The following is a 15,620-nucleotide window of genomic DNA, read 5'->3' as shown; positions in this document are numbered from 1 at the left end:
TGGAAGGTGGCCAGTTTGTTGAAAGAAAAAATTTACTTCTTCCATACTCCCTCTCTCCAGTCTAATATTCAGGCCCTTATCACCTTGCTCTTTTCTGTGTTTACTTTTAATTTCCATTATTTACATTTTTTTTTTTTTTTTATTATCACACCGGCCGATTCCCACCAAGGCAGGGTGGCCCGAAAAAGAAAAACTTTCACCATCATTCACTCCATCACTGTCTTGCCAGAAGGGTGCTTTACACTACAGTTTTTAAACTGCAACATTAACACCCCTCCTTCAGAGTGCAGGCACTGTACTTCCCATCTCCAGGACTCAAGTCCGGCCTGCCGGTTTCCCTGAATCCCTTCATAAATGTTACTTTGCTCACACTCCAACAGCACGTCAAGTATTAAAAACCATTTGTCTCCATTCACTCCTATCAAACACGCTCACGCATGCCTGCTGGAAGTCCAAGCCCCTCGCACACAAAACCTCCTTTACCCCCTCCCTCCAACCCTTCCTAGGCCGACCCCTACCCCGCCTTCCTTCCACTACAGACTGATACACTCTTGAAGTCATTCTGTTTCGCTCCATTCTCTCTACATGTCCGAACCACCTCAACAACCCTTCCTCAGCCCTCTGGACAACAGTTTTGGTAATCCCGCACCTCCTCCTAACTTCCAAACTACGAATTCTCTGCATTATATTCACACCACACATTGCCCTCAGACATGACATCTCCACTGCCTCCAGCCTTCTCCTCGCTGCAACATTCATCACCCACGCTTCACACCCATATAAGAGCGTTGGTAAAACTATACTCTCATACATTCCCCTCTTTGCCTCCAAGGACAAAGTTCTTTGTCTCCACAGACTCCTAAGTGCACCACTCACTCTTTTTCCCTCATCAATTCTATGATTCACCTCATCTTTCATAGACCCATCCGCTGACACGTCCACTCCCAAATATCTGAATACGTTCACCTCCTCCATACTCTCTCCCTCCAATCTGATATTCAATCTTTCATCACCTAATCTTTTTGTTATCCTCATAACCTTACTCTTTCCTGTATTCACCTTTAATTTTCTTCTTTTGCACACCCTACCAAATTCATCCACCAATCTCTGCAACTTCTCTTCAGAATCTCCCAAGAGCACAGTGTCATCAGCAAAGAGCAGCTGTGACAACTCCCACTTTGTGTGTGATTCTTTATCTTTTAACTCCACGCCTCTTGCCAAGACCCTCGCATTTACTTCTCTTACAACCCCATCTATAAATATATTAAACAACCACGGTGACATCACACATCCTTGTCTAAGGCCTACTTTTACTGGGAAAAAATTTCCTTCTTTCCTACATACTCTAACTTGAGCCTCACTATCCTCGTAAAAACTCTTCACTGCTTTCAGTAACCTACCTCCTACACCATACAGTTGCAACATCTGCCACATTGCCCCCCTATCCACCCTGTCATACGCCTTTTCCAAATCCATAAATGCCACAAAGACCTCTTTAGCCTTATCTAAATACTGTTCACTTATATGTTTCACTGTAAACACCTGGTCCACACACCCCCTACCTTTCCTAAAGCCTCCTTGTTCATCTGCTATCCTATTCTCCGTCTTACTCTTAATTCTTTCAATTATAACTCTACCATACACTTTACCAGGTACACTCAACAGACTTATCCCCCTATAATTTTTGCACTCTCTTTTATCCCCTTTGCCTTTATACAAAGGAACTATGCATGCTCTCTGCCAATCCCTAGGTACCTTACCCTCTTCCATACATTTATTAAATAATTGCACCAACCACTCCAAAACTATATCCCCACCTGCTTTTAACATTTCTATCTTTATCCCATCAATCCCGGCTGCCTTACCCCCTTTCATTTTACCTACTGCCTCACGAACTTCCCCCACACTCACAACTGGCTCTTCCTCACTCCTACAAGATGTTATTCCTCCTTGCCCTATACACGAAATCACAGCTTCCCTATCTTCATCAACATTTAACAATTCCTCAAAATATTCCTTCCATCTTCCCAATACCTCTAACTCTCCATTTAATAACTCTCCTCTCCTATTTTTAACTGACAAATCCATTTGTTCTCTAGGCTTTCTTAACTTGTTAATCTCACTCCAAAACTTTTTCTTATTTTCAACAAAATTTGTTGATAACATCTCACCCACTCTCTCATTTGCTCTCTTTTTACATTGCTTCACCACTCTCTTAACTTCTCTCTTTTTCTCCATATACTCTTCCCTCCTTGCATCACTTCTACTTTGTAAAAACTTCTCATATGCTAACTTTTTCTCCCTTACTACTCTCTTTACATCATCATTCCACTATTTACATATTTACATATCCTCCCAAATTCATTTACCAACCTTTGTAACTTCTCTTCTGAATCTCCCAAAAGAACCATGTCATTGACTGTCAAAAAGCAACAGTGCACTCCCACTCAATCCCAAACCTCTCCCTAACACCCTAGCCATTCACTTGTTTTACAACCCCGTCTATAGATTATGTTAACCGTGGTGCCATTACACATCCCTGTCTAAGGCCTACTTTTACTGGAAAATAATATCCCTCTCTCCTACATACCTTAACCTGTGCCTCACTATCCACATAAAAGCTCTTGACTGTTTTAAGGAACCAGCCACCTATTCCATACATTTGCAACATCTGTCACACTGAAAGGAGAGCTGTATATTTTTGTCTACCACTGAGGCCCTCTTCACCAGATTATAGGTCTTTAGTTAGAAGCCAAAATATACAGCTCCCACATCACCCTGTGGTTTCATCTGTCACCTTGTGAAATTTTGTGTTATATTGATCAGTGCTGTTTGATCCCTAAGGGTTTAGCACTTCCCATTAATAGTACTCATCATACATTGCATAAATTGGGGGGAGGGGAGCTCATTTTAATTCTTTAATGTCCTCTAAAGTGCTTTTTCGAATTTTATACTTTAACCTTGAGCTTCTGATGGTTTTGGAACAAAAGGAAATAATTTTTTTTTTTTCAGGTATATTATTTGCAAATGGAAACGGGATGACGTAGACAATGTCTATAGATATCTGTTTGAAATGAATGAGCGACTCATAGGATTGAGTTCATCCATGGATGTGACAGAATTGGTACCTCTTGAGCACCTCAGAGCTGAGAAAGAATTCTTTGATTACATTTGCACATCAAATGATGAGTAAGTAGCTCTCACTCAATATAATAGTTCCAATTATATTTTCTATTTTTTTCTTAGATCTCAAGAATCTTGTAGTAGAGGTGGCATTCCTCATTAATTCTAATTGTATGTATGTATCTTCACACCAACTCCAACTTTAGAGATTCATCCTCTTTCCTGCTGGCCCTGCAACTTAAATCAGTGTCCCCATACTGCATAGAGCCAACATTGACATAGCAGCTGTCTCTTCTAAAACTACCAGATATAATTAGGGCCCAGCTCTTGCTGCCTTAAACCCAGTACAGTTGGTATCTACACATTATCTTGTAAAGAATGCAAAGTCCATGTTGGTGAAACTTCTCATGACCTCCTAAATAGAATGAGAACAGATATGCCTGTAGGGTACATCAAGTAATCTTAATATATTCCTCTATTAACCACAGAGACAAATCCAACCATCTCATGGACTGAGTCTCATCACACCCAAAAAAAAAAAAAACATATAGGAGGAAGTGTATTTGTATTCCTCTTGGGTGTCATGGTTTCTATCCAGACGTGAGATGGGCCAGTGAAAAGACTAAAAGTCTATTCACTAACACACGAGTAATAATATAATACATGTTTATTTCTACAAGTACATGTACAAAGTATACAGGCCTTGGTGAGGTCAGTGACATACTACACAGAAAGCTGCTTGCTATACAGAGCATTTCAGGCAAATTAAGTCAATTTTGTCCCAGGATGCAACCCACACCAGTTGACTAACACCCAGGTACCCATTATTACTGATGGGTGAACATAGACAACCAGTGTAAGGAAACATGCCCATGTTTCTACTCTAGCCAGGAATCGAACTTGGACCCTCACTCTGTGAAGCAAGAGCTTTTGCCACCAGGCCACAGGCCACATAAGGCATGGGATGCTTATGCACTGAGAACTAGTGGTGTGGGAAGTTGATGACATTTTATATCTGCAGCCTCAGTGTTAAATCACAATTTATATTACAGTACTCGCTTCAGTGGTTTGTTGCCCCATGTGGGTTTATTTATCCCAAAAGAGTTAAGTATATAGACCATTAAAGGAAATATGTCATTTGTATTAATATTAACAATCAGTCCTTTGTTATAATTGTAGAACTTGAAGCTGGCATTAATGGTAAACACTCATTCTCAGTTGCTTTTCCTGAAACACTGCTAAGACTTTTTTTTTTAACACTGGCTGTTTCCCACCGAGGCAAGGTGACCCAAAAAGAAAGAAAAATACTTTCATTATCATTCAACACTTTCACCATCACTCATACATAATCACTGTGAAAAGAATTTTGGAGGTTGCTGCTACAACCTGGCCAGTATGCCTCTAAGACAAAATATTTTGATAAAATTATGAAGTTGCATTATGTCTTCAGTTTTGATAGGACTCCACATGATTGACTACTTAAAGGCATACACACACACACAACCAGAATGTCTTCTGGTTAAAATTTGTTAATGAATTTTAAAAAAATAACAATAACTCATACTTTTCTACACAAAGAAGACTTATGTAGTAATTTTGGAATGTTGTGTTTATCACTGGTTTTTAGTGGATGCTACAGCTGCCTTCATAAGAAAGTGTTAAGATTATTATTATATGTCAAAGCACTTGAACTATCTGCTTGAGCTTCAGGACAAAACTGATTAAACTTTGTCCTTTTAATTAAAGAAATAAAAAATGTAAGATCGTATTTCTTCCTTTGCAGGTTAGGGTTCCGTCAGATGGTGAGCTTGCGAAAAATTCAAATCTTTTGCCAGGATACTCAAATGATTGAAACACGACAATCAGACCTTCGTATCAAGTCTCTTGAGCTCTGGCAGTTGCCAGACAGAACTCGTATAGCACCACAGCGTTCAGAGGCAAAAGTAAAGTTTGTTGAACTAATAGATGGAGAAAACTGTGGTGAGTTAGGATTACCATATGAAGCCCTTCATTAATGGGCAATAATTAGTTGTTCAGTGTAATATTACTAAGTGCTGATGAATATATAAACAAAACACCACATAGGGCTGAGAATCTACCACCAATTATTAGCCACGTTGATAGTCATAAGTTAAGGGGAAAACTTTCATCCCAAAAATCTGTTTTTAAAAAGTCCTGCCATAAATATGAGGGTATACTTTTAGTCCAATATGCACATTATTGTTCACTTTGAATCTAAATGAATGGTTAGCTTTTCCATTTTAAAGTTTCCTTTAACCCTTTCACTGTCTGTCACGTAGGTCTATGTTACTGGGGCCAGGGTCCCCCATGCAGATCTATATCTTAAGCTCAGCTCATTCGGATAAGCTGAGAGCTATAAATTTTTGGCCTTGATGAGAGAATGGATCTGTGTGATGAGTGTGCACAGTAAAAAGAAAAACTGCCCCATGTAGTGCATGATGGGAAAAACAGAATTCTGACCTTATTTTTGGTTTAAAATAATGACTTTGAGGTACTTTCTAGGGTGGTTTTATTGGTATCATTTGATAGAATGGAAGACATGCTATTTAAATAGATGATTTTGGTTGGTTCCAGGACCAGTAGCTTAAAATCAGCCTCAAAATCATGAAAATATTTGATTTTTGCCAATTTTTCTGATGAGTAAGACTCCCTATACACCCCAGTCTGGTTTATGGGTTTTTAATAGTCTTGATTCAGTTGTTGGGACTACAAACCATAACCAATCATTCCTGGTTTTATTTATTGTCCAAAAATAGGGTGAATCTTCAGTTTTTTGCATGATCATGAATTCAAAATAGAAGGCAGGTGTAATATAGGAGAGGCTGGGGACATACTGATGAACAGAGGAAATATTTTAATGCCTGGAATGCAGTGGACCTCCAGTTTTTGTCCAGTCCTGTTATCACACAATTCAGTTTTTAACATTTTTTGGTAAAATTTTCCCCATTTTCATACACCTGCTTGGAAATCATCCGTACCAGACGCGTACGCCTACCCGCGGGACGCGGCAGCTCATACATTCGTGACTCGGTCTGCCTTTGTTACTCATACAGTGAGCATTACTTTGCACATTCATCTGAAATATTTTGTAATAATCCATTGTTTTTTATATTTGCGACTGCTAAATAAGCCACCGTGGGGCCAAAGAAAGTTCAGAGTGCCAGCCCTTTGGTAAAGAAGGTGAGAAACATGATAGAATTCAAGAAAGAACTCACAGAAAAATATGAAAGTGGCGTATGTGTGGCTGAGCTCACCAGTATGTATGGGAAGTCCAAATCAATGATCAGTTCTATCCTGGCAAAGAAAAAAGAAATCAAGGAAGCTGATGTTGCGAAAGGGGTAAATGTACTAACGAAACAGATCGCAAACAATCGAAGATGTTGAGAAGGATTTTGAAGGGTTTGAGGCTGACCCTGACGACCCTATGCCTGTTGTGGAATCTATTGTGTCTTTGGGGAAGACCATGGAGTTGGAGCTGAGTGGCCAGGATGTGGAAGAGTTGGTGGACGACCACAGGGAAGAGCTAACCACTGAAGAGCTGGAAGACCTTCATCTGGAACAGCAACAGACCTTAGCTGAGGAAATTGCTTCAGATGAGAAAGAGAGAGGGGAGAATGTGCCTTCTTCAGCAGTTAAGGCCATTTGTGCAAAGTGGAGTGAGGTACAAAGTTTTGTGGAGAAATATCACCCTAACAAAGCTGTTGCAAGCTGTGTAAGCAACATGTTCGATGACAATGCCGTGTCCCATTTTAGGCAAATCTTAAAGAAACGCCATAAACAGGCCTCTCTGGACAGATTTTTTGTGCGACAGGGGCCCAGTGACTCTCAAGCTGGTCCTAGTGCCAGTAAAAGACAAAGAACAGAAGTAACCCCAGACAGGGCTTTGATACCTTAAGTCCTTATGGAGGGGGATTCCCTTTCCAAACAATAACCTTTCCTCCTTCTCCCCTCCTCACTGTCTTCCATACTCCAACAAGTGTCTTCAGTAAAGGTAAAAGTGATGTTAAATGTTCATTTATCCACTTCATTAGTCATTTATATTTATCATTTGGAGAGAGGGGGTAAAGGAGGTTTTGTGGGCAAGGGGCTTGGACTTCCAGCAAGCGTGCATGAGCGTGTTAGATAGGAGTGAATGGAGACGAATGGTACTTGGGACCTGACGATCTGTTGGAGTGTGAGCAGGGTAATATTTAGTGAAGGGATTCAGGGAAACCGGTTATTTTCATATAGTCGGACTTGAGTCCTGGAAATGGGAAGTACAGTGGACCCCCGCATAACGATCACCTCCGAATGCGACCAATTATGTAAGTGTATTTATGTAAGTGCGTTTGTACGTGTATGTTTGGGGGTCTGAAATGGACTAATCTACTTCACAATATTCCTTATGGGAACAAATTCGGTCAGTACTGGCACCTGAACATACTTCTGGAGTGAAAAAATATCGTTAACCGGGGGTCCACTGTACAATGCCTGCACTTTAAAGGAGGGGTTTGGGATATTGGCAGTTTGGAGGGATATGTTGTGTATCTTTATATGTGTATGCTTCTAAACTGTTGTATTCTGAGCACCTCTGCAAAAACAGTGATAATGTGCGAGTGTGGTGAAAGTGTTGAATGATGATGAAAGTATTTTCTTTTTGGGGATTTTCTTTATTTTTTTTGGGTCACCCTGCCTCGGTGGGAGACGGCCGACTTGTTGAAAAAAAAAAAAAAAATTGTCATTGTTTTCTGTATGTAAAACTATAGTTATTCTCTATAAAATGTATTTTTTGTTAATATTTTTGGGTGTCTGGAACAGATTAAATGGATTTACATTATTTCTTATGGAAAATGTTACTTCAATTTTCGTACAAATCGGTTTTCTGCTGACCTTCTGGAACGGATTAAGGACAAAAACCGGGGTTCCACTATCTACAGTGTTTATTTTGGACTGTTTTAAAATTGGAGTTTTTTTTTAATTTTGTGTAAAATTAGCCAAACTACTGAATTCTCTGTACTTTTTAGAGTAGTTTTGATAGTTGAATGAGTGTTTTTTTTGTACTAAATCAATAGAACAGAAGGTATATTAGTGAAATAATAAGAATTTGATCAAATTGAGCAATAGAATTGGCTTAAAATAGGACTGATAGTGGGCAAAATCGCTGATGCTTAAATTGTACACAGACCAGTAAATTTGTACCCACATAATTCTGCAAGTTTTTTGTCAAATTTTGTACTTTTGGCATCATTATTTTCAGAAAAAGATTCTCTACCATTTTAGAAGAAAAAATATTAAAATAATTTTTTTTCTTGAAAAAAGTGGACATTGAGCAATATTAATTTCAGGGGGTCTGTAGAATGAAAGGGTTAATAATACAAATACTGCTGCAAACAATAAATGCATCACTCACTGTTATGCTCAACACCAGTATTCAAAAACCTTGTACATTTATTTGACTGTCCTATAAAAAGTAGACTTAAAACTAGTTGCTTAATTAAGATTGTTTATGTAATCATGTAGACTGGAGTGAAAAAATTATTCACATTATGATACATTTATTCTTTCATTGCAGAATATATGTCACGAGCCCCTGAGGATCTAACAGTTGCCAACCTTTTGGAAAAGCTACGCAGTGCCTATGACTTTCGTTGTGTTCTCTTAGCTTCTACTAGAGATGGTCGTAAAGATAGAGCTTTTTATTTAGGTGAGAATTGTAGTCATTGAATATAGATTAACAAAAATCCTTGACAACTTCAAAATTTTAATGTACATAATCTAAATGCAGATATCTGTACTGCAGACAGGCAGGCAGGCAGGCCAGCCAACTGTGGTTTGAGGTGAAGGGTAAATTTACATTACATTAAAATGTGTGGTGTGGCTGGAACACTTCCTTTCTCACTTTAGTAAATATTACCTAACAGTAAGTATCTGAATTACATTTAGCCAAGTTAAGAACAGCCATTCTAATTGATTTTTATGAATACCACTCTGCAGATATGAACATAGCAAATATTTAAATAAATTATTTCAAGTAAATTATTATTTAGTTACATTTTCACCAAATATATTCAATGTTGCATAATCTATGTTAATTTTGTGCAAATGTGGAGTACAGGAGGTCTCACTTATACAGCAGGTTAGGTTCCAGGCTACTGCTGTACAGTGAATCAGCCTTTTCTCATTTTCAAATGCATATGAAAGTCTGATAACATGTGTACACTGTCATATATTAAGTGAGCAGTAGAGCTAGGCTTAAAAAATACATATACAGTACACATATTACCTTAAAATATTTTCTTCCTTAGCTTGTAGTGAGTGGTGAATATATTGTAGGAAGTCTTGAATAAACGAAGAATGGGCATAATTGAAAACCGCTGTATTAATGAAACGCTGTAAAGCAGGGCCTGCCTGTACTCTTTAGCTCGGTAAAGCTTAAATAAACATGTATATTTAATTACAATAACGACAGTCGAGATTATGAAAGAAAATGAGAGAGATGACTATGAAGGACTTCCAAACCCCATCCACTAGCAGGACAGACTGTAACAATATACTAAGGAAGAAGAGCTGCCAAAGAGATACAGGAATGATTTTCTTCTCAAATACATTCTAAAACAGTGGAATGGTTAACAGAATGTAGAATGCTATAATCACTAGAAACTCTAAGAGACTGTATGATGCAAGCTTACCAGGATGCTGCAAGCTTACCATTAACCCTTTGACTATTTCGGTCGTATATATACATCTTACCCCTCAAGGAAGGCTCCTTGATGCTGGTGAGGGGCTCTTGATTCAGGTAATTGGATCTGTGCTCCAGTTTCCTGAATTAAGCCTGAATACCTTCCACATCCCCCCACAGGCGCTGTATAATCCTACGGGTTTAGCGCTTCCCCCTTGATTATAATAATAATAATAATATATACATCTTACAAGCCAACGTGTTTGACATACAGTGGACCCCCGGTTAACGATTTTAATCCGTGCAAGAGGGATAATTGTTATGCGAAATAATCGTTATGCGAATGAATTTTCCCCATAAGAAATAATGGAAATAAAATTAATCCGTGCAAGACGCCCAAAAGTATGAAAAAAATTTTTTTTTACCACATGAAATGTTAATTTTAATACACACAAACTGAAAAAGGCATGCACAATTAAATGACACTTACTTTTATTGAAGATCTGGTGATGATTGATGGGATGGGAGGAGGGGAGAGCATTATCTTCTTACTGTTTAGAAGGGGAATCCCCTTCCATTAGGACTTGAGGTAGTAAGTCCTTTTCTGGGGTTACTTCCCTTCTTTTTTTAATGCCACTAGGGCCAGCTTCAGAGTCACTGGACTTCTTTCGCACAAGATATCTGTCCATAGTGGCCTGTACCTCCCGTTCCTTTATGACTTGCCTAAAGTGTTTCACAACATTGTCAGTGTAATAATCACCAGCACGGCTTGCAATAGCTGTGTGAGGGTGATTTTCATCCATGAAGGTTTGCACTTCAAGCCACTTAGCACAGATTTCCTTTATCTTTGTAGTAGGCAACTTCTTCAATTTCTCTCTCCCCTCCTCTGAACCAGTTTCCCCAGGTCTGGCCTCTTGCTCTTGAAGTTGATCTATCAGCTCATCAGTGGTTAGTTCTTCATTGTCCTCCTCCACCAACTCTTCCACATCCTCCCCACTAACCTCCAACCCCAAGGACTTTCCCAATGCCACAATGGATTCCTCAACTGGCACAGGATTCTCAGGGTTAGCCTCAAACCCTTCAAAATCCCTTTTGTCTACACATTCTGGCCACAGTTTCTTCCAAGCAGAGTTCAAGGTCCTCTTAGTCACTTCCTCCCAAGCCTTACCTATAAGGTTTACACAATTGAGGATATTAAAGTGATCTCTCCAAAACTCTCTTAGAGTCAGTTGAGTTTCTGAGGTCATTACAAAGCACCTTTCAAACAGAGCTTTTGTGTACAGTTTCTTGAAGTTTGCAATAACCTGCTGGTCCATGGGCTGCAGGAGAGGCGTGGTATTAGGAGGCAAAAACTTCACCTTAATGAAGCTCATGTCCCCATAAAGTCGCTCTGCCACGTCTGTAGGATGACCAGGGGCATTGTCTAACACCAGGAGGCACTTAAGTTCTAATTTCTTTTCAGTTAGGTAATTTTTCACATTGGGGGCAAATGCATGGTGTAACCAGTTATAGAAAAATTCCCTAGTGACCCATGCCTTACTGTTTGCCCTCCACAGCACACACAAATTATCCTTGAGGACATTCTTTTGCCTGAACGCTCTGGGAGTTTCAGAGTGATACACTAATAAAGGCTTCACTTTGCAATCACCAGTAGCATTGGCACACATCAACAAAGTAAGCCTGTCTTTCATAGGCTTATGTCCTGGGAGTGCCTTTTCCTCCTGAGTAATGTAGGTCCTGCTTGGCATTTTCTTCCAGAACAGGCCTGTTTCATCACAATTAAACACTTGTTCAGGTTTCAGTCCTTCAGTTTCTATGTACTCCTTGAATTCCTGCACATATTTTTCAGCCGCTTTGTGGTCCGAACTGGCAGCCTCACCATGCCTTATCACACTATGGATGCCACTACGCTTCTTAAATCTCTCAAACCAACCTTTGCTGGCCTTAAATTCACTCACATCATCACTAGTTGCAGGCATTTTTTTAATTAAATCCTCATGCAACTTCCTAGCCTTTTCACATATGATCGCTTGAGAGATGCTATCTCCTGCTAGCTGTTTTTCATTTATCCACACCAATAAGAGTCTCTCAACATCTTCCATCACTTGCGATCTTTGTTTCGAAAACACAGTTGAACCTTTGGCAAGAACAGCTTCCTTGATTGTCTTTCTGGTGCCCACAATAGTAGCGATGGTTGATTGGGGTTTCTTGTACAGCTTGACTAGGTCGGCTATACGCACTCCACTTTCATACTTATCAATTATCTCTTTCTTCATTTCTATAGTAATTCTTACCCTTTGAGGTGTAGGGTTGGCACTAGAAGCTTTCTTGGGGCCCATGGTCACTTATTTTCCAGAAACAGCACCGAAAATACTGTAATAATACGAAATATTCCGAGTGTATGCTTGGATGTTACCGCGGAGGCTGGCTGGTAAACAATGGGACGGGCGGCACATGTGAGGCTGGCTGAGGGCACATTGGACGCGTCTCGGACGAAAATCGGTGAGCGGGTTTTTAATCGGTATGCGCGGCAAAAATTTTGCGATAAAAGTAATCGGTATGCGGAAAAATCGCTATGTGATGCCATCGTTATGCGGGGGTCCACTGTATATATACCCAAAAATTCTAGCAGCTTCAAATCAAGCAGAAGAAAGCTGGTAGGCCCACATATGAGAGAATGGGTCTATGTGGTCAGTGTGTACCATATAAAAAAAATCCTGCAGCATGCAGTGCATAATGAGAAAAAACTCCGTGTTTTTGTATTAAAACGACGACTGAGGTGTATTTTCATGTAGTTTATATGGTTATATTCTTGTTTTCGTAGTCACATTTGACAGAATGGAAAACATATTATAGAAATAAAGGTGATTTTGATTGGTTTTACTATGAAAAGGACCTTGAAATGGAGCTCAGAGTAGGGGAAATGTTTGATTTTTGCTGATGTTCAAGAGTAAACAAATGATGTCATTGTCCAATAAATGTCCAACTAGCCATTCTAATATGCAGTCATGAATGGGTTGACATTATTTATACAATTATTACAATATTGCAATAATCTGCATAACAGTAAATCTTCTATTTTTTTTGTTTGAATCAAAATTCAAAACAGAAAGCAAGAGTAATATCAGAGGGGCCTGGAGACGTGACTGATGAACAAAGAAAATGTTATTTTAAAGCCAGGAATGTCTGCATTGTTCATTCTGGACCTTATTTTGAAATTGGCATATTTTTTAATTTGCATGAAATTGGCCAAATTGCCAATTTCTGACCACTTTATTGGGTAGTTGAAATCAGTAAATGGGCAGTTTCTTGCACTCAATCGATAGAACAAATGGAGTTCTAAAGAAATAGATATAAGTTTGGTTGACTGGAACAATGGAATTAGCTGAAAATAGGGCTCAAAGTGGGCAAAATCGTCAATTCGTAAATATCGCTGAGGTTGCTAACCTCGTGAGAGCGTAATTCCATAAGTTTTCCATCAAATTTCATACTTTTGGTGTCATTACCATCGGGAAAAACTTCTCTATCATTTCATAAGAAAAAAAAATGTTTTTTTTTCTTAAATATTTTGCGACACCAGGAGACACCTCAGGATTTGGGGTTGCAACAGTCAACGGGTTAATGCAGCTTCATCAGTAAATTGTTGAAGTGGAGTTCTCAGGTACTCTGTCAGTTACCAATGGTTTGCTTTATCTGTCATTTCTTTATACAGAAGATGATAAGGTCCAATTGCCTGTTCCAGAGCATGCTGTACAGCAATGTTTTGAGATGAGTCATGGTTCTTTTCAATGACCAAGTCTGAAAGTTTGTCACCAGTTTGCAGTGACTCGTGCATCTCTTGCAGTGTCAACATCAGTTGTTCAGGCTTCAGATCCTCATCTTCATTATCTTACGTTCTCTGCAGCTAGGAATTTAATTCTTGCAGCATTTCCTCTGCATTTGGTTCCTCATCATCCAAGAGTTCATTGATGTTTTCTGGCTGCATAACTTCAAATCCCTCACCTAGCAATCTTTGCAGGATTAACAGTTTCCTGAACTAGACTTTCCACAGATGGAAAACCTGTAAGCCATTCATCACACAAGGCCATATTTTTCTTCAACCCACATTTACTGTTTATTTTGACACTTGCTCCAATGCTTTTTTCACATAGGGGAGTGCATCTGCAATGTTAAATTTGCACCAAAACTCTAGCACTCCATTGTCTGTGTCATCAGTTGTTGCCATTAGTTTATGCACCACACTGCCTATGTAGATCTGTTTTATTGATGCCAGCATCACTCGTGTAGATCTATGTTACGAATGCAGCTCCCTCAAATATGCTGTGAACTGTAGATTTTTGCCTCAACATGACAGAATGGGTTTTGTATGGTCAGTGTGCACAGTATAAAAAAAAATCCTGCCCAATGCAGTGCATAATGGGAAAAGCAAACCTCTGACTTGTGTTTGGTTTAAAATGGGTAAACGTGTTTTCTACGATGTTTTCATTGGCCGTTTCTTGTTTTAGACATCTATTTTGGTTAGTTTCAGGACCAGAAGCCTGAAAGCAGGCTCAAAGTATCAGAAATGTTCAATATTTTATTTTCCTGGGGATGGGTGTGGCCTCTCTACCCTCCTTCCCAGTCTGTTTTGCTTTTTACTAGATCTGCTTTAATTATTAGGATACCCTAAACCACAACTAGTCATTCCTGGTTACTATATTTTATTATCCGAGAAATAGGGTAAAATTTAATTTTTCACATGATGATGAATTCCAATGGAGGGCAAGTGTAATATAGGAGAGACCTGGAGATGTAGTTAATGAACAGAGGAAATGTTGCTTTAGTTGCTGGAATGGTCAGTGTGTTTATTTTGGACTTTGTTTTAAATTGTAATTTTTTTGAAGTGTGTATAAAATTAGCTAAATTACAAATTTCTGTGTACTCTGTAGGGTCATTTTGATGGTTGAATGGATGGTTTATTGTGCTCATTCGATAGGACAGAAGGGATACTAGTGAAATAGTTAAGAATTTGGTTGAATTGAGCAATAGAATTTGTTGAAACAGTACTTGAATCAGGCAAAATTACTGATGCATAAATTGCATCCTGACCACCAACTTTGTGTCAGCATAATTAAATAAGTTTTCCATCAAATTTCATATTTCTGTTGTTATTACCTTCAGAAGATTTTCTACCATTTCAGAAGAATTTTTTTTTTAATTCTTGACATTGTTAGCACTTTTAATTTCAAAACTTCAGAAAGTGAAGGGGTTAAAAAATTTTATACATCCTCTCTCCAGTACTTGTATCAGGGATGTCATATTTGGAAGTTAAAAGACAATTTTGAAACTTAGCTCCACATCTTCCAGAAGTTGAGGATGATTATAACAATCAGCAAGGACAAGAACACTGAATAATTTTTATGGAGAGGTACATCATCACTTCAGGAATAAATTGATGCTTGAACCACTCGCCGAATAAGGCCCCAGTTATCCATGCTGTGGTGTTAGACTTCCAAATAACAGGCAACATGCTTTTAAAGCACTGGGATTCTTGGAGCTATACACCAACAAGGGCTTACATTTGAAGCCTCCCACTGCATTACATTAAAAAAAGCAAGCTGTTAATGGTCTTTTGCAGCCTTGAATCTAGGTGCAATTTTCTCTAGTCTGCTGATGTATGTTCTAGATGGTATCTTCCAGAACAAACCTGTAGCATCAGCATTAACCCTTTCAGGGTCAGTTCTGTTGTATCATGGCTTTGAAGCTAGGGTCTGTCCTGTCGTACAGGTCCTCCATCACAAATCCGGCATCATTGGGACCTGTAGTGTGCCGGATTACT

At 39.0% G+C, this 15,620-nt stretch overlaps 1 protein-coding gene across 3 annotated transcripts in view; it reads left to right on the top strand.

Moving 5' to 3' along the window:
- Nucleotides 1-15,620, top strand: part of Cmtr1 (Cap methyltransferase 1) — a 140,425-nt gene that overhangs the window by 109,382 nt on the left and 15,423 nt on the right. For all 3 annotated transcript variants that reach the window (XM_053786174.2, XM_053786175.2, XM_053786173.2), the window contains 3 exons: nucleotides 3,013-3,189; nucleotides 4,907-5,103; nucleotides 8,696-8,827. In XM_053786174.2, coding sequence (XP_053642149.1) covers nucleotides 3,013-3,189; nucleotides 4,907-5,103; nucleotides 8,696-8,827 — 506 coding nt within the window. The remainder of the gene's footprint in view (nucleotides 1-3,012; nucleotides 3,190-4,906; nucleotides 5,104-8,695; nucleotides 8,828-15,620) is intronic.

The sequence above is a fragment of the Cherax quadricarinatus genome, chromosome 50 (assembly GCF_038502225.1).
Source record: "Cherax quadricarinatus isolate ZL_2023a chromosome 50, ASM3850222v1, whole genome shotgun sequence".
NCBI lineage: Eukaryota > Metazoa > Arthropoda > Malacostraca > Decapoda > Parastacidae > Cherax > Cherax quadricarinatus.
The sequence above is the reverse complement of the archived record's forward strand: the minus strand, read 5'-3'. Positions and strand labels throughout refer to the sequence as shown.